Consider the following 19,284-nt stretch of genomic DNA (forward strand, 5'->3'; position numbering starts at 1 on the left):
GGGGGCCCGGGTACATCCGTCGCCTTACAAGTTTGGCTGCGTTGGTAGGTACCTGACGTAAGGTGGCGTGATGTCATCGAAAACAAGTATCTACACAGCCCTCTGATCTTCAACTCTTCAGGTGTTTGCATGCAACGTCTATTCTTTATATTGAATTGATACCTTTGTCTCTCTTATTCAATCTAATCCATATGAATTAAGGAAGACAATGGGCCTTCGCCAAAACCTGTTTGCCAATAGTGCCCCTAGAATGATTCAATGTCAGCATGCAGTAGATATTTCAACATGGAGCAGGCTAGAAAACCGGTAATGTGAGTCGAGACCTGCAGACTGCTTACATCGGTCAACCCGGACGCCGATCCCGATTGTTTATGCTTCACATCCGTTTGTTCCGCTACTTCCGGGATATCCTAAGGATATCTTGAGCGAGTAACGTTGGCATCTTGCGATTGCGTTATGAATATGTCAAAGCTTTTATCACCCTATGGCCAAATTTGTAGCGTTTGCGAATTAAAGAAGTAGAGCAAGTTAATAAGCCGTATCAAGAAGGCGGTGGCATGCGACAGAAATAAACCCAATATGGAAGCGGTGGGAAACGACAGAAAAAGACAAACTGGAGCGACCGGAGTTCGAGTCGACATCTGATCTTTTCACCCCTCGCTTTTCTCATCCTTTTTCTCTCCACCCTCATCACCCCTCGCATTCCTTCTGAATCATATCAGATCATCGCCACAGCTATGTAGCTATGGCACCAAGCTTACAACTTCTCATTAATTACGTGCTGAACGAAGTCGCACTGTGCGGCAACCAAGGTGAGTATAGCTCTTCGCTCAGACCCACAATTCATCACCCCGGGGATGCATGTCATCGCTTGGCGCCGAAGTATAAACGTTTTATGCCAGTTTCCGTGTGTACTTCGGCCTGCCTTTCGGCTTCCACGCATCTTATACAGCACTGCACTTATTTTGGGCCCCACTGTCAGATATTCTAATTCACTCCTAGGTGCGACTTTGTCATTTGTTCTCCAAGCCATCACGACCTTCTATCAGAGCCAATCGCAGGATGGGACGAGCCAACAGAATATCGATCGTAGGTTCCAAGTAAAGGTTTGGAGCTGGCTCACGAAGAATTCAGAGGTGTCCGTCGGTCAAACGTCTGAATATAACCATCTCACACTGGACGAGGCCGAACAACTTGACTCACAGGCTTCCGAGGACGATCAAGATGCCGACCAAGAGCCTCAATCACAGGTTCGAATATTTGTCTCAAAAGAAAGAACATGGCTCGCTATTACTGGCCATGAACCAGATGAAAGCAAAGTAATGCCACTGGAGCTGGTTCTGCTGTCGGTCATCGCTTCTCGCAAGTGGGAAGGTATTGTTCAGCCAGACCTGTGCAAGCTCAGTGGCCAGGACAAACGCTCTGTTCCAACCCGCACAGATAAATTACACGCCAAAGGATATATCGATAAGCGTCCGGTCCAGATCAAAGGGGCCCGAACAAGTCTCTGTACGCTGAAACGATTCTTGCGCCCAACTTCCAACGAAGGAGATGGGAAGTTACAGGAACAATCACAGCCAATGATTGATTTCGATGCTTTCAATATCAAGCTTTTCGATATCCTCCGAAAATTCCAAATTGTCACCCGCAATGATCTGAAACGGCTTCTGGAGTTTGACGACCGGTGGCGATGGCGAATCCTGTCTCGTGCGGTTCGCAAATATGAGCGAATAGGTGTTTTGAAGCGCGTTAGAGCGATGTCGCAGTACGATAAGCTGCACCCTTGCATCAAGCTTCTACGGGAGCCCACAGAATCGGACTACAAAATGTTTCACGAATTCGATATTGATGCCGCGGACGATCAAGGGGAGGAATTTGGTGACATAGACCAAGAGGAGCTGGATATTGCAGACAAACGGGAGTTTGACGCAGACGAAGGTGCCATTAACCTGATACAAGAGCACATCGAAGATGTTGGACGGGTGGTGCCCACTTGGAATCCACAACGCAACGTCCACAACCAGATGTTTGACATTATTGAGCGTACAGGTACATCAGGCATAGCAAATCAGGCAAGAGAAAGCTATCCTTCCAAGCGAACTCGAGCTAACTAAATGTATAGGAAGTCGCCCAGACTCTCTTCGGAAACTTCTACAGAAGAGCCTCAGAGAATATCTTGCATCGTCTAGTTGATCTTTGGCAAATGTCTCAACCGCTCCATCTTCGCCAGTATGCAATCGTTCGAGACATGGCAATGCAAAAGACGACCATGTTCTACATTCATTATACCGGACACAATTTCGCAAAGCTCGTGGAAGCTGGCCGAGCGTCCTGGGAGGCAGTTGAATTCCCAGAAAAGAAAGCCAAATCATTGAAGATTGAAATCCCACGCTTCGATGTTGTTGCTCAACTCGATGAACTTGGATTTCCCCAAAAGGCACCCCCTGTTGGACTGATGAAGAACCCTAACGCTAGTCTACTTGACGGGATTAAGAGTGCTAATCCTTCGGATTACTTGCTTTCCACCAGTGATCCGTTCGTGGTCCAGCTCCCTGATGGCAGAAACGGTATGGTCTTTCCTGAACGAGTTGATAGGCCTCGAAAACATGAATACATATGACTAACATGTCTCGCAGTTGTACGTACACGTCTCGACAAGCTCCCTCCTGGGTCTAAACAACACATTGATGTCGCCCCGCGAACAAAGGGACGTCCCAAAGGCACTCTGAACAAAAAGACGATAGCAAGGATTGCTAAAATAAAGGAGGCCAAAGCACTTGCAGCGAGGGGATCTGAAGGGAGAGAATCCGCGACAGAAGAATCTCCGCCACAAGTCTCTGCAGCCATTGAATCTTTGGTGGCTGAGTCTGCAGCCCCAGAGCCAGAACTCCAACCCGCGTCCGACAAAACCCCTGCATTGGATGATTTGGAAAATGTTACCCCGCAGAAGGTGAGAAAGTCAGCCGCCAGACCCTATGCATTCTGGGGAATGTCGAGGTTAGAGAAGCTCAAAGCACTCGGAATGGATGAGAGCTGGACTGAGTACAATGCTCTGATCATGGATATGCCTGTACCTGGAGTGTACATCACCCCTCCTGGAAAAAGAAGACCCACTGGCAAGGCCCGAGGTCGACCTAGGAAGAGTCGAATTGCAGTTTTCAAATCATCAAAGCTCGCCGAGTTCCCTTGGTTCATTAAGGACGACATCTCCGATGATGAACTCGAGGCGGACAATGCCTCAACTCGCGCATCGGAATCCATTGCCAATGAAAATGCATATTCGAATAGTGCTTGGCGCACTGTGAACTCACCTGGACCGTCGTCAACACCAAATAGGAATGGACTGGAACCCGAAAGACCATCAAAGCGTCCTCGTGTTCAGTATGCCCAAGGTGAAGACAATCATGTATCCCTGGAACCCCCCGAAGGGACCTTGCCAGAAAATGCAGTTGTCGTGAGCACAGAGAACTTAGCTGCAGTTACTACAACACGCCACCGAGACAGAACTGCCAGTGTACATCCACTTGATGATGAACAAAGCCAAACTCCTTCAAAACGACGCCGTGTGGGCGATTCCAATCGAAGTCCAACCAAAGAAAACGCTTTAGCATCCTCACCACTCAAGCCAGTTGAACACTATACACCTCGTGGAAGATCAGGGTCTCAACAGTCGAATGCAACAACTGGAACTTCTCGGCACAGGAACTGGCTTAGCACGGATCGAGTTGCAAAGGAACTACCCATCGCACCCCTGAAGCCGTTGATTGAGAGAGGCGGCTCAATTAGTTTCCTCCGCAGAAAGATGATCATGGAGCTCATCGAAAGGGCTGGTGGCGTGTTCCCAACGGGCGCTGCGCTTTGGTATGCCTTTGTTTCGGAATGGATGAAGGACAAACCAAACGAGAGACCGGATATGCGTACCATCAAGACTGCGACCAAGGCAATGGTTGATGCCGGCCAGATCCGGCAGTTGACATTTAGTGGCAGAGACAAAAAGGGTGTGATGGTCACCAGAACAATTCTGTTGAAGCCTGAGATTTCCCCCGAGGATCCCAAGGTCAAAAATCTGCAGACTAAAATTCTGAAAACCGACGTTCACGAACCACGGCCGAGCTTCTCAGAGAATGTGGTGTTGGACCCTCAATTGACAAGAAGCGGACGTCGAGCAATCCGTGCACCACCCAAACAACAGAGATTCAATTTTCCTGTGGACACTAAGGCTATGGTTACTTTACAACAGAAGCCTGCATTTGCCAAGGCCGCAGAGGCACGGAGAGGAAGAACCATTCAAAAACGCCTCATGCGGGGCTTGCAAGCCGAGGCGGATGCCATGATGTTGGAAGAGGAGATGGAAAGGCTCTATGGAGTCCAGCGACTGATGACACTTACAAGACCTCCTTCGCTAGACACCGAGTCCCATCCACTCACTTCGATTATTCGTCCTGACCGGAAATCGATCAGAAAGAGGTCCACTAGGCGCTTAGACACACTCATCGATCCTAAAAAACGCATGCGGCCAATCTCCAATATCAGCCAATATGCCCTGCTCATGGCACCGGTGCAGGAATTCTATTCAAACAGTGGCACATTTTCCACGGCCTCGTGGCCCGTGAAAGCTAAGAAATCGAAGCGCGGTGTCAACACTGAGCAATTTGTCAGTCGATTGGCTGAATTGACCGCTCAGTCAGAGCCCTCAGAGCAACCCATTACCGATTCACAGAACATTTTCCACTCCACAGCTGATAAAATTCTGAAGTGGGAGATGGACAACGAGGACATTTTCGACTACAGCCTCGAGGGCATGCCTTTTATCAACCAAACCATGCAAGGTGACTTCGAGACAGAGCCAGTCAGCGGGGAAATTCGATTTGAGTTAGACATGCCTCGACCACCGCTACGTCCAGTCCCAATGCCCGCAGAGACACGGTCAACTACTGCCCGTCGATTACAGACTGATGATGAGTTCCAGCTCAAACGAAAGAAGCGACGTAAGCCGCGGACTAACCGCCGGTTGGCTGCACTTGATGAGATTGCAACACTCGAGAAGGACAAACCCGCATCTCGCCACATCGTCCGTCGACAGACCCGCAGTAACATTCCCGAGCAAATGCTCCGAAAGATCATGATCGCCATCACCGCCGTCCGGGTTCTCACTGGTGGATTGGACGGAAGGATTGTCGAGTGGGATCTCGTAGTACGAGCTTTCCCAGACCACGACCCAGCCGCGATGGAACAAAAGGCCCGGCGCACTCTCAACAGAAATCGTCTACAGGTTGCGAAGATGCAGAGGGACTTCCAAGAACGGTATCTCGATGCCTACGAGAAGGACCAGGTCCCTACCATTGACTATGGAGATTTGGAAAATTACGACTGGCCCGGTGTTGTTGAGTGGGCAAGCGCTCACTTAGATGTTCCTCTCTCCCAGAGTATCCCCGATCTTCCCGCAACACGCGAACAGTTTGACGCGGTGTTCGAGATACGCGAGGAACCTCTCACAGCAAGCGACGAGGTCTACCAGTCTATCCACGGCTCAACTATCAACCACAAGCGCGCTCTTATGGCCCGCACTCCATTCGCTGTTCCTGTGGCTGAGAAAAATCAAGCCGAACTCACTGCAGGGCAAAAGCGCGTGGCCCGTCTCGAAGATGCCAAGTCCTGGGTCCGCGCAAACATCATCACCTCAGAGGAGAGCTACAAACCCGCCGAGGCAGCGGATGTCCTGGGTCAAATTGGCGAAACTATGATCACAGATGCCACACAGGCACTGGTCAACGACCGAGTCATCACAATGACCAACAGTGGCCGCATCCTCCCAGGCCGCAACTACGATATCTCAGACAACTTCCTGCAGACACTCAGCCGCAAACGTGCCGTCGACAGCACCCAACTCGTTCGCGCGGCCCAATTCAAAACAACGATCCTGGACCCGCAGCTCCAGAACCTGGGCGTCTTCGACGTGAAATACAACGCAGAAGACGGCGACATTATCGCTCTCATCAACCTCGCCACATCTGGCCGTATCCAGCTACGGCCTTATGGTGCACCCCGCGACAAATTCGGTCTTACAGATGGCGGATATCTCACCCGGCAAATGGATAAGGCTCGTCTCCGATTTCCTGTGAAGGTCATTCCTACCGAACGCTTTGTTTATGGAAATCCCATTTTCGAGACGGCGGCATCTATTCCACATCCGCCGCTGCCACCTGCGTCGCCATTCACTGATATCGGGCGAAAGTGTCCGATGTGGTTTGATATCCATGGTGTACTTGTCCCTCGTCTCTGGACTATGGCTATGGGTGCTGTTCTCGGGTGCATGGTGCTTCGACCTGGTGTTAATGCACGCAGCATTTCTAACATGATGAAGCCAACTCTGGCTCCGTGGGAAGTTCTCATGATGCTGCAGTGGTTGGCTGGAGTTGGTGCGGTCAAGGGAGACGGAACTGACGAGGGAGCCGCGTGGAGCTTGCAAGAATGGTGGTGGATGGTTGTTCCCTAAGCCCCCAGTTCTTATTTCCAAGACCCAAGTTCTGATATCAGATATGAAAGTTCAATGAACTGTAAAATAGCAGAAGAATACCAATATTCCACAAGTATCGTGTTCGATTTCAATAAACATCTAGAGGTATCTTTGTAATGTGCATATAAACTCCGTACATGTAGTCCCAGCCGCCCAAACGCAAAACGCAAATACATTGCAACACGAACAGCCATTTTTCATGTTCATAGATCATCGACGTTGGCGACTCGTCGCAAGATCAATATGATGAGAGCAATAACAACACCGACAATGGCCCGGTCTAGCCAGACGCCCTCGGAAGACTCCTGATCCAAGGGTATTTGCCGAACAGGAATCGTGCGGGTAGATGCAGGCACAGATGCAGGAGCCCCAGATCCAGCTGCAACTGCAGGTCTCGGCGATGCGGGTGCGGATGCGGATGCTTGCGCAGGCACCGTGGCCGGGACGGCCGCAGCAAGGGTCGGAGCCGATGGGGCAATTAGAGTATCCTCGGTTGGACAAGAAGGTTGAGCTGGCGCCTGCGCCGAAGCATCACTCTGATTTGGAGCTTCACCCTCGTCCTCCTTCTGCTCCTCCGCCTTCTTCTCGCCCTCACCCTCTCCATCTCCTACTTTAGCCCCCTCAGTCTCAACATCAACCTCAACCCCCCGGTCTCGACAAACCCCCCACCACGCTTTCATGCCCTCCAAATTCCCAACCCCACACTCACGACATACCCACCGCGTCGAAAGTTTCGCAAACTCCCTCCTAACAGCCGGACTCCCCTCCATCCCTCCAACCTGTCCCTGACTCTCAGAACCCATAATTTCACTCCGGATAGCGAGAAGGGCAGTGCGCACGCCCCAAGCCGGCTGCCATGTTTCCTCGTGGTGGCCCGAGATACTGAGACAGATCTCGCGGTTGACTTCGAAGCGGCCGGATGGAGTGAGGAAGCGGAAGGATGGTGGGCGCAGCGGGTATGCTGGTGGGAAGGTTATGCGGCCGTGGTAGAGGCCTTGGCTGTAGGGCGATGGTGCTGGTGGGCCTACCAGAGTGAAGTGCCAGTCGTGGAGGTTGTCGTCTGTAACTGGGCTTGCGGTGAAGTAAGGACTTGGGTTTTTATAAAGATCTGTGCTTTCTTTTAGGAGGCGGCGGGTTGAGGGGGACGTCATTTTTGTTTTGGCTCTCTTTGTGGATGGGTGGATGTGAGGTTGGAGAGGATAAGAAGTGGAGAATCGATAAGATGCCAAGTGGCCCGTCATTATTAAGGTTGTGCAGTGCTTACGTTTACATTTCTGCATAATATATTAATATTTGAATAAATGACACATGAACATTCAATGCTTGACTTGTACCTTTACATGCTATGCTACGCTTAATCCCAATCGCGCCATTCATCTGTGTCGGAGCGTGACGTCCGAGGACGTCCAACCCCCGGATCCAACAATCCGTTCCCTTCAATCTCATCCTCGAAATCACTATCACCAGGTCTCGGTCTAGGAGACCTAGGAGCAAGAGTCTGCATGGAGACACTAGTGGGAGGCCGCTCGGGAGTGGTACCACGTTTCGGCGTGCGCAAAGCTTGCGTAGAGTTAGGGTCTCTCCAGCTGCGACTGTTATCCAGATTACGCTGGTACAGCTCGCGGTAGTACTGCTGCTCCTCGGAAGAATTCTGCTCACGCTGAAATCGCATACGATCTCGAGCTTCGAGGAATTTCTCACTGGGTTCCCAGCCCCAACCATCGCCGGTCGTTGTGCAGACCGGGACGGCCCAGAGGAGCGGTCGTTCGCCGAAGAGGTGGAGGAGGTTTCGGCGCCAGCCGTGGTCGAAGGCGCTGGGCATTTTCTCGTTGTCTTCGTCGTTTTGGTACTCTTGGTACCGTTCATGCTCACGCTGTCGTTCCATTTCGGCGTATGACCGCGTTAGAGCTTGTTGGGCTGGTGTGAGATGGTTGTCTGGGACTGTAGCACCGGACAGGTGATCTGTTGAGCGTGGTGCGGGAGATAGGCGCTCTTCGCCTTCTTCGGCACGCGTGACTCCTGGGATGGCATTGGCATGCGCGTCGATAATCTGGTTGCCATACCCTTGGAGTCGATCACCTAAGCTGGGTTCCGGCTCACCCCAGTAGTGATCGTTGGGCGGTTGCTCATTGCGTTTCCGGTCCAATGCCTTGCGCAAAGGCGAGACATACCGCGTCCTCTCCAGGCACTCGATAGTTGTTGTCCCGCGCACAGCAAGACTAATATGCCATGCTGTGAATCCAGTCAGGACCAGCCCAATGATGCCACCAAGGATTGCCAATAGAACGACATTCACGGGTAAAATGGTATCCATGTATTGGGTATCATTGAGGATCTCAGTCCAGATCCAAATAGAAGCAACGCCAAAAACAACCCAACAAAACAGCGAAGTGTAGATCAAGAATAGTAGAAATGCTTTGTAGTTATACAGTCCCACGCACGTTGCCAGCCACGGGCAGTGGTGGTCCATCTTCAAGACGCATCGCTTGCACGTTGAACAATGGTGCGCGCGGTCTGGTTTTGGGCACTGGCATTTCTTGCAGTACCGCGACTCACCAGTCGAGCTGACAGTATATGAGGTGAACTCCGGATGTTCGGAGACAGGGACAGCGTTGTATTCGTGGCGGTCAGCGCCGCGACGGGTCGGAGATCCCGGATCGGTGAATACGGCGACGGTGTAGGAGAAGTTCAGGAGAGCGTAAAGTGTGAATGCGAGTGCTGTACTTGGGATGCCTGTTAGGTTATAATTGTTAGTATAATTCGATAGATTGCGTGTAGATAAGCAAGCCTGTGTAGGCAGGAGGCCGAATGCGGCGTACCAATCCAGTCACTCTTCGACGGTTTGATGCCGATGCTGATTGCGACGTAGACCGCCCAGGTTGTAAGGCCATAGACAAAGACGAGTGGAAAGCAGCTTGCTGCGGCACAACAGTAGCGTTCGCAGCGGAGAGCCCATGCTCGAGGGCGCCGCTTCGGCCAGGAGGGCGAGGTCGGGGGTGACGAGGCCAACGTGGCCATTTCGAGGGGTTCACAATACAGAAGTGGGGATGAAGCGCATCGGGGGACGTCAAAGGAAGATTTCCATTATAAAGCAAAGTAGATCAGAGAGGTGGAGTCAAGACATCGGATTTGGAATCTGAATATCAGGTGAGATCAGGTACCTGTACCGTAAGCGTAATTTACTCCGCCCCAGCCACACGTAAGGCTGTGGCGTCATGGATATCCGGAGTCTATTTTGGGAACTACACTGGCATAATTGTATATTTGCAAGGACGATTTGTGGTATAATGATAACTGGATATTTACAGTAGTGCTAACAGATCCATCAATATGTGATAGAATGCGATAAAATGGCCCAAACATAGCAGATATAGCACGATTAAGTGCTGTTGGTATCAGTGAAAGTCAAAGTGTTCTGCTTGCACCAGCCATTGACAGGCAGACAACTCAAGCGGTAGCACCACGAGCAGTTCGAGGTAGGGTATTTATAAAAGTCGACGAGCAACATAATAAATCCAACGAGGACGGCCACCAGAGCACCAGCGCGGACAACCCACCATAGCCACCAAAGAGGCTTGCGACCCTTGAAGAAGTTCATCGGGTTCTTGGAGTTCTCGATATCCTGACTTGAGCTTGTCATGCCGCGCTTGCTCTTGAACATGTCCATGAAGGAGGTTGTCTTTCTGTTGTCGGGGGTAGCTTGACCCGCTCCACCACTCATGGCGACGTATGGCTGGCGGGCCAGACCAATGCGCTCGCGGAGAATATTGGGAGAACGCATGATAGTCAGGCCAATGGCAAGTCCCATGATGAAGCCACCGATGTGGGAGAAGTTATCCAGGCCGGGAAGAAGGCCCAGAACGAAGGACACGGCCACACCCAAGATCATGATAATAAGCTCAACCCATGGGGACTCACGCTGGGTCCAGTCATATAGAAGATCGAGCAAGTATAGCGCAAGGATACCAAACAGGGCACCCGAGCAACCGTCACTAGGGTCCAATTGGGAAGCATAGTTTCCACCCAGGACAAAACCGAAGATGCCACTGGCAAAGTAGGTCAAGGTATACCGCCAAATTCCAATCATGCGCTCCATGTCCGCGCCCATGGTCATTTGAACAAGCAAATTGAAGCCAATGTGGACGAAACCTCCATGCAAGAAAATTGGAATGATGAAGCGATACCACTGGTTGGGAGCAGGGTTGTCGTCTGTTGATCCTCCGACATGAGGGTTGGGAACACCGCCAAAACCACATGACTCGGACAATGTGCACGTCTGACCGGTGGTGGAGGTGGCATTCGGGCAGGGCCAGTAGATAGTTTCGTTGGCGTTCTGAATCCCCTCTACGTTCTTCATGCACGGGTCGTAGCGTGCTCCCATGTAAATTTGGACGTATGGCGAAGGGCCGATCATCGGGTTGAATGTGGGTTTCGTTTCAATAACCGATCCTGTCAACTGGGCTGGTAAAGGAGAGTCTTGATTAGCTTTTGCTCCAAGGTGGTCAAGCGCCGAGAACCAAGCTTACCATTCTTGACCAGTTCGACGATGAACACGATGATCTGTGCCAAAGTCAAAAGATATGTCACCCAGGCGATCTTCTTCTTGAAGAAGCCCTTTTTCTTTCGGCCATCTCGTTGTCGGCTATCTTCTAGAGCCCCTGGCGATGGGGGATATTGTGTCTGTTGGCGCATCCAATCCGGGTTGTTGCCATAATTTGTCTGAGCCTTCAAAGGTATGTTTTCTGAGTAGTGATCGCCTTCTGTTACACGTCCGGCGGCCTGGTATTGTTCATTGTCTGAAACAAACGATTGTTGACTTTCTCTGTTGTGATAAGGGGCGGATGGGTCGTCATGGTTTGCGGGGTGGCTGGCGTAGCCCATTCCAGGGGCTGTCGTCGGGGTCTGATTTGTTGAACTAGGGACAGCTTGGTCGTATGTTGGAGGTTGTGGGATGTTCTGGTGGTAGTAGTCATTGGCGGCCATGATGGGCGGCCGGGGTTGGTCTAGCTGGATCCGAAAAAGATCCTTCAAGTGGTTGAAAGAAAGTGAGATTGAAACAAGCTTCCTAAACGATGGAGAAGCCCTTAAAAGCGAGAGTTGTGTAAGTAAAGTGGAAGAAGCAGGCAGTCACATTACTCAAGAGTTATTTTTGGGCCGATTGACGCAAACTCAGCCGCGCGGTCTGCGTGTTCCACTCCGCCCTACTTCTCCTGCCTCGGCACTCCGCCCTACATTCTTTTTGTCTTGGCTTTAGTCTGTACAGCAGTCATAAGTCTATTTGTAGTGCCAGTATTGGACGGTTGCTGGTGGCTTATGAACGTGGTGGAACGAGTATACTGATTACTGTATTGTTTACGCTCTACTTTGACATCTCTGAATCCGCCTCTGCTCTGTCCATTTCGAGTGCCTTAGATTGATCATCTAGTCTATTTAAACGTGGGGAGTGTGAAGAAACTTAAGACTCTTGTAATTCGTGAGGCCAACGCGCACGCGATCTCAGCCTCATGCCAAGCATTGACTACGCAATGTTATACTCCGCCCGGCACCAGTCACGGGGCTAGTGCAAACATATCCATGGTCAACGTTAACATTATGTATTAGACTGGTATCAATATAATTTATAGGCTACTGTCACAAGTAGCTGAAGCAAATGGAACACCAACAGGAATATGCATCCACGGAAACCACGTTTCAACGTCGAGCATTTCTTCGTGTACTCGTGCCCAATCATAATCGTGGGAAGATGGGAGGAGTAAAACAGAAACGCATCATCCAGACCCAAGAAATAGGAATGTGAGGGTATATAAGCAAAAAAAAAGGAACGTGAAACATCCTTCCGAGGAGGGAGAACGCGGTCAAAAAAAGGCAGAAGCAACAGAAAGCGAGTGACCGGGATCAATATAGACCATGCCCATAGAGATCACACGCAGTACCTGGCATCTGGGGTATATAAGAGGCATTAAGCGTCTGCAACAGACCAGAGACCCGCTGCACGAGGTGTGATATCTAAAGTGGGCACGGAAAAACAACAGGGCTTGCCAGAAGATCAAATCACGAAAGGCAGCTCATGCAGGGGGGAATGGGTTCCAATGATCAGCCAGGATGCCCAAAGATGCATCCACTTGTTCACCGTTACGGCCGGTGAGGAGCCACAGGACGCTGGAGAGTTTGGTGTAAAGTAGCGACGGGAAATAAACAAGCGCGCACGCCAGCAAAGAGAGCACAATGAGGACGGACGTGTTGGCCACGAGTTTCTCACCCGGCGTCATAACGTATAGCCCAAATGTGACTTCGTACCGGTAGTATTCAAGCCGTACGCGATCTATACCTTGCTGGAAGACGTTGCGATATTTGCGTGGGTAACCGCCCTTGAATGTGGCACTACTCCTCGCCGAAGAGTATCTATTCATGAGCTCGTTCATCGCTGCCGGGGCAGGTGGAGAAATCCGGTCGGATGTGGACGGAGTATAAAACGACTGCATCTCGGTCATTGTCGCACTCATTGTCGCGTGCTGGGACAGGGATATCAATAGGCGCGAAGATATCGCCAATGAAAGCGGCCAGGCTAGAAAGGAGATTTCTTGACCTTGCCGTTCTCAAATATGGAGGAAGAGACAGACAAAGGGCAAAGACCCAATGTAAGGATATTGATCAGAATGGGAATGTGCACAGATGTACGTAGAGACAGCCAGACTGCTAGATGTCATAGACATGGGAACAAGTGAACCAGAAAAGAAGAAGATTGAAAAGTATGACGCCCAAGAGATTATATTTCAGCCCTACCTGCATTGTGAAGTAAGGAGTGGAGCGCAGACTAGGAAGGGTCGGAAATATCGGCAACCACAAGCAGGGAATAAGGAAACTCGGAGTATAGGTCCAATTTTGAGGCATTCCGAACTCGGTCTATAGAGTTAGCTCACGCAGATTTTATTTGCCATTACTCACTCCATGCCAAGGTTTGCATTCTTTTGGTTCTTGGCTTTGCAGGAACCAGGCACAGTTCCGAGAGCTCCGACAATCCCGATAGCTTTGCTGTTTTACATCACGTGAATTGATTATGCTGCCACATAGTTGCCCAGGAGAGAAACTTCAAGATCGGGTCGAATTCCGAAACTAGGTCTAGCCAGCCCAACATATCCAACATCTGGATATATGGCATAATCATGAGCTGATGATTAGACATGCGGGAGGTCAATTATCAGCTATCAACCTGACAACCTGAGCATGGAGCAAAGAAGGTGAGAACTAGAGACACAAGATGAGAACATCCAGGCATGTCGTGAAGAGAAGATCATGGCCCGTCTTTCTTCAGTGGATTCTGCCGCTGATGTCATCGCAGTGGCCGCGTTTCACCTTCCCCGCCGCGCACATCGAAACACAACAACCACCATGGAAGACCCTCTCGTTCAAGCGCTGCCTCCAGCGACAGATTATCTGACTTATCTGACTTTGCTCGAGTATCAATTAACCCCAGAGCGTTTGCCACTTCTGCACGAGCTCCTGCAGGATGAGAAGCTTACTACGAATATCGGTTGGGACCTGGTGAAGCTGCTGCTTCCCATGCTCCCCGCATCTACAGACTGCCTCCAAGATGTTGCGCGACTTGGAAATCCCCGGGAAGTCATCTTGCGTGTTTCAGAGTCTCTGATGCAACTCCAGCCCGAAGATGAAGATGAAGACGAGGAAGAGGCGACTGATGGGGGACTGGCCCTACACATCTTACAGTTCAATTGTCTTCTCGGAATGCTCTCGACACTTCATACACGCATCCAGACCAAGGCCCCTAGTCGATTTATCGCCACGTCTCTTCAAGCAGCTCTTGAGGCATACACATCGATGCCGACCAACGAGACCACTCTCGCCTTCCTCCAGTTCCTCCATGCGGTCTCCCCGTCAAAACGGCCGGCACCTCCTCCACGCGCCGCCAGCGAATCAAGTGTTCTTAAGGTTGCCGCAGCGTCAGCGCCGGACCCCGAGGCGGAGGTTGCTTCGCCCTCGCCCTATGCCGATAACGAAACTCTTCTTGTTCGGAAATTCACACAATTTGGTCTGCTTGAGTTGCTCAAGTCATATCTCTTGAGCTTCTCTGGCCCCGTCGACCCGGGTATGTCGTGGACCATTCGCATGCAGGAGCATCTGCATCCCGACCTGCGGCTACCCACTCAGTCCCGGAGTGATGCATATGGATCTACCAAGGAGCTCAAGGAGCGTGATATGATCATGGGCAAGCTGGTGGTATGATGGTGAATCTTGAATATTTCACAGAATTGATCGTCTGACTGGTTATATAGGCTTTATCACGGGATTTTGGCATTGATAGTAATCAGCTCCTGTCAATAATTTCCCAATCACCCACAGATCAACCTGCGCAGCTCGACTTCGAGGAGCCACCGAAAAATCCCGACGAGATTCCACTGGAGCGCCATGGTTCGCTCCTCCTACTGGCAGCCCGGGCTGCAGGATCTACCTTGTTCGCCTCGGGGCAGCCATTGCCCGACCTGCCCGTGTTCCCCAACCTAGCACAAATCTTCAGCTACTTTGTCGGTGGCCACACAAGCCTAGATGAAATTGCATTTGGTCAGCCGCACGCACTCCTCGACTCCCTCATGGCCATCACGGTCTACGCTTTGCAACAGCCCATCGAGGCCACGCCCAGCGAAACCGAGTTCAAGGAGTACGTGGTGATCCTAACTGCGTGCACCGCCCGCCAGAGTCATGGTATCGTCCGCCAAATTCCGGCTACTGTTTTCCAAAGCCATCCATCATCGGAAACCAGATTCAAGCTCATCTACAAAATCTTGGAAGATGATCGCCTGGTCTCTGCTCGGGACAGTGCCATTGCATGGCTGAAGGATGAATTGTTGCGCAGCTCCGACCAGTCATCTGAAAATGTCTTCCAAGACCCGCTCTACTTCTGGGCTCTCTTCCCACATCTCTTCTCCTCGGTTACCGCGTCAAGCTCAGCGCCAAGTATTGTCGCAACTTGGACCCGTCTCACCCAGACCCAAGGTCCACCACTTCACTCCGCGCTGAGTCTTTATTATCTGCTGCTTTCTTCGCCTGTTCTACGAGAGAAGCTTCAGCTCGAAAAGACCGTCAAGTTCTTCCGTAGCCAGGCTTTGGAACCTCTTCGGCAGGTGTTCCATAGCTTTGAGTCTGATCTCGCTTCAAAAGGAGGTGAGGGTGTCATTGAAGCTGCAGTCGGCGAGGAGATGTGCCAAGTCGGTAATGCACGCTCTGTTGGGCTCATTGGTCTTACTCTAGATCAGATTGAGGAGGTCATCAGTGATGCCTTTGGTTCAGATGAAGCGGATCTCAGTGACTATTCCGAGGCCGACCAGGCTAAGATTCTGAACATCCAGAAGCGTATGGATGTCTGGAATTAAGATTGGACGTAGAATTGTGCAGACTCTAGATATGAATATTTCAATGAATTTGACGGTTTCACTTTGAATTTGCACGATATAGAACAGGGATCATATACAAATGTGTAGAAAGTGCTATGAAGTATGAGACAGTGTCAGCCTCCAATAGGCTGCAACAGGTTAATTGATTGATTGATTGATTGTCAGCCTCCAAAAAGCGTGTCCCATGTGACATATTATGTTGTCCTCACTTTGGCGTCTTTTTTTTGCCCGTTTTTGAGGGCCTTGGCTGCATCATATAGATCATATGAAGCTGGGGGTGGGAAAACATTTATGACCCCCTGTTTATATACCCTGACATGTTTTCAAACCACAAGAAGGTCAGTTTCGCGCTTGTGACTCCGAGCACTCTATTGAAACCAGGTGATGCACAGATAAAAGTGACTTGTATTAGATCCAAGCACAAATCGCCGGAGTTTCCAAGTAACAATGTCCATCATATAACTCCACCCAAGCCCGCAACCCACGCTTCTTTATAAACAAACAAAAAAAAAAAAAAAAAAAAAGAAAAAAATCTCAAGACCATCGCACAAATGTCCTAGTTCGCAAATATCCTCCTAGCCAACCACGTTTTCACATTCTTCAAATTCACAGTAGCGGAAACTTCCGGCTCCCTCCTCGGAGACTCAGCCATATGTACCAACCTCGGCATGCGCAGATGATAAAACGTCCGCCGACAAAGCGGACAACTAGCATCCTGCCTCCGAATCCAATGATCAATACAGGGGAGATGAAAGATATGCCCGCAGGGTAGTCGACGATAAGTAGATTCGGCCCCTAGGAAATCCCAGCACAAGACACAACTCGTTGGAAGGTTGTCTTGGTCTGTCGTTTGGAGCTGTCAGCCCGCTAGCTTTTGACAGAAAAATGCCTGAAAGAAGCAGTCACTCACGAGATGTACACTCTGTTTTTCCGGAGTAACAGGGCATGCGTGCGTATACAAGCTCTTGAGCTGTTAGGCCTCCTCGTTCTGTGGGGTAGGGCATGTATGTGTAATAAGGCGGCATATTCGTAGATAATTCAGTGTCGAGGAATGGAGCTGTAGGCTCTAGCGGCTGGATAGTGTTCGAAATAAGATGTGGAGTGCACGCTATTTATCTGCTGGACGGTTTGTTCCGCCGATCCGACATGTGCTACTCCGAGGACTGTAAACCCTTGTTGGCTGTGGTACCGGTGGTTGAAGTATATAGCGCTACACCGGCACGTTGTTAACACATTCGATCGGTCTATATTTGGAATAAGAATCCGCCGTGTGAGGGGGAAATCTCGATATATGAGCCGCTGGTATAACAACTATCGATGGTAAGCTGCTTGGCTTGGAAAAGTCTATCCGGATGATATTGTATACGACTTTGAAGGAAATCTTGCTCTCACGTCATCCTGGAAGAGTCGGTCTCTTTATACATCATCTGATGAGAAAGCAAGGTTACATATGAAGTACGTAATGCGGCTTAATGCATGTGATTTGAAACTGCATGCTGCCTTTGAGTACATGATGTCGCACAGTGAGGCTCAATAACAAAGTTTCGACATGCGCTGGGATCAGGTTCGCAGTCACTCTGACCATCTATGTTCAAAGAGAACTTGATACAATGTGACGAGAAGACGAGTCGTCCCGTTCCACATTGCCTGAGCTGAAATTGCAATCACACAAGACTGGCACAGTGACGTAAAGAAGATCACGGGCAATGTAGCCCCAAGAAAGAATCATTGATGACTAAAACAGTGAATTGAAATATCTAGTTGCAGTTCATCGCGTCTACGTAACTTGAATTTTCTGGATCCGTCAGAGTCGGTGACCTTGATATTGTGACAAACCCACATACGCATTCCTGATTCATCATCATGTAAGTCGTGTTAAACAAGATTTCCTTCATTAGGTTGCAATATCTTCGATGTCAGAAACTGGAGCCTTCTGTCTTTATATTCGACTGACTTCCGATCTAGGCCTTGGCGCGAGTCCTTATATAGTCCATTTATTGTCTGCTTTGGTGATACATAGGTCCCTACAATCTGATGAAATAGCACTGGATTCTAATAGGGTATATCTATGATGTTCTTCGTTTCCTCGCATACCCGGATGCAAAAGCTTGGGAGGTTCTTAGAATGGATGAGGAGTTTGGGTCTGAGGCAACAAACTCGCGAAATTTTCACTTCCTACAACAGATGTCAGTAGTCCTAACAGATATGCATAGTCTCGGCCAACTTAGCCCTCCAATCCACATCCAGTGGTCGCACTGGTTCTCCGCCCCCGAGCTGTATTTCTATAGCTCAAACCATATACTCTAAGCCATTCTCTGGCGACGGCCTGTATGATGGGATAGTGGGCGATGTTGGTGATGTGGATTATACTGTGTTTGTCATGGGCACCGTTGGGAAGGAGAGAGAAAAATTACCTTACTTTTATCCAGACCAGATTCATGATTTGCTGGGGGCCAATGACACTTCTAAACAGGGGTTCTTTTCCTACGATCTCACGAAGGGTGTGAGCTACCACGACCAACGCGAAACTGTTTGCCTTTCCTGCTTCTTGTCTTCTGCTAGTAGGTGTAATCATGGTTTCGGCATCTAGCGTCGCAACCTCATTGACGCTAGTCATGTACCATGCATCTGTCCTGCATTTACCTACCCATCACGACGATGCACAAGCAAGTCAACAAAAATAACATAATGTATTCAGGCATACTAGAAGAAAAATATCGAGAAAGATGGATTTCAAAGGCAAGCAGGGTAGCACCATAGACCTAGAAGACTAGGATCATTTACAATCAGAACAATCCACAATGAAATCTATCGAAAGATATCCCAAAATCTACAAGAAACAATAGAAAGATTTGTCGGCAATGTTCAATTCCTATCAACTACCATGACCAATAGAAACAAATAATAACCCAATCCACCAACCCCATCCACCAAACAAGGAAATTAAAAAAGGAACAACTACCACACCAAGAGAGAGAACATAAGAAACAATCAACCGAATTTATGTTAGAGATCCCCCGAAATGTAGCTGAAAAGGAAAGATTGAAACAAAAACCATTCTATCACCCGATTTGTCCACGAAGAAGTCGAACACAAGAGCAAAATCGACAAGTCGACAGCCGGTGACATCCGCCGAAGAACCGGGCAGGTGACTCCATGAACTGGAACTGGATCTGTCGAGTGCAGCAATTGATTCTTGGCTCCAGGAAGGAATGAATTGGACTGTGCAATGGACTGATCCTCATGTGAAGCGATCGTTGACGCGGTATCTATCTGGGTAACAGATGTCGCATTGCGGAATCACAAACACGAGGAAGTCACTGCAGGAGTAAAAAAAAAAGCAAACAGGCTGTTGGTCAT

General features: G+C 49.8%; 6 protein-coding genes across 6 annotated transcripts; 2 read left to right on the plus strand and 4 right to left on the minus strand.

The window, feature by feature from the left end:
• Window positions 1-745: 745 nt before the first annotated feature.
• N7508_010448 (uncharacterized protein) lies at window positions 746-6,496 on the plus strand (the record flags this gene model as incomplete). The annotated part of the gene is made up of 4 exons (XM_058468508.1): window positions 746-812; window positions 1,003-2,072; window positions 2,123-2,567; window positions 2,637-6,496. The coding sequence occupies 4 exons, from the start codon at window positions 746-748 to the stop codon at window positions 6,494-6,496; spliced, it is 5,442 nt and encodes a 1,813-aa protein (XP_058316354.1).
• Window positions 6,497-6,720: 224 nt separating this feature from the next.
• On the minus strand, window positions 6,721-7,668 carry N7508_010449 (ubiquitin-conjugating enzyme E2; the record flags this gene model as incomplete). The annotated part of the gene is made up of 1 exon (XM_058468509.1): window positions 6,721-7,668. One exon carries the CDS (start codon window positions 7,666-7,668, stop codon window positions 6,721-6,723), a length of 948 nt encoding a protein of 315 aa, XP_058316355.1.
• A 203-nt stretch (window positions 7,669-7,871) lies between these two features.
• On the minus strand, window positions 7,872-9,535 carry N7508_010450 (DHHC family palmitoyltransferase; the record flags this gene model as incomplete). The annotated part of the gene is made up of 2 exons (XM_058468510.1): window positions 7,872-9,250; window positions 9,337-9,535. 2 exons carry the CDS (start codon window positions 9,533-9,535, stop codon window positions 7,872-7,874), a joined length of 1,578 nt encoding a protein of 525 aa, XP_058316356.1.
• A 361-nt stretch (window positions 9,536-9,896) lies between these two features.
• Window positions 9,897-11,500, minus strand: N7508_010451 (rhomboid family membrane protein; the record flags this gene model as incomplete). The annotated part of the gene is made up of 2 exons (XM_058468511.1): window positions 9,897-10,978; window positions 11,044-11,500. The coding sequence occupies 2 exons, from the start codon at window positions 11,498-11,500 to the stop codon at window positions 9,897-9,899; spliced, it is 1,539 nt and encodes a 512-aa protein (XP_058316357.1).
• Window positions 11,501-12,582: 1,082 nt separating this feature from the next.
• Window positions 12,583-13,020, minus strand: N7508_010452 (serine palmitoyltransferase small subunit family protein; the record flags this gene model as incomplete). The annotated part of the gene is made up of 1 exon (XM_058468512.1): window positions 12,583-13,020. One exon carries the CDS (start codon window positions 13,018-13,020, stop codon window positions 12,583-12,585), a length of 438 nt encoding a protein of 145 aa, XP_058316358.1.
• An 886-nt stretch (window positions 13,021-13,906) lies between these two features.
• Window positions 13,907-15,903, plus strand: N7508_010453 (uncharacterized protein; the record flags this gene model as incomplete). The annotated part of the gene is made up of 2 exons (XM_058468513.1): window positions 13,907-14,752; window positions 14,809-15,903. 2 exons carry the CDS (start codon window positions 13,907-13,909, stop codon window positions 15,901-15,903), a joined length of 1,941 nt encoding a protein of 646 aa, XP_058316359.1.
• Window positions 15,904-19,284: the final 3,381 nt, after the last annotated feature.

The sequence above is a fragment of the Penicillium antarcticum genome, assembly GCF_028974205.1.
Source record: "Penicillium antarcticum strain IBT 31339 chromosome Unknown utg000009l_segment0_segment0, whole genome shotgun sequence".
Taxonomy (NCBI): Eukaryota; Fungi; Ascomycota; class Eurotiomycetes; order Eurotiales; family Aspergillaceae; genus Penicillium; species Penicillium antarcticum.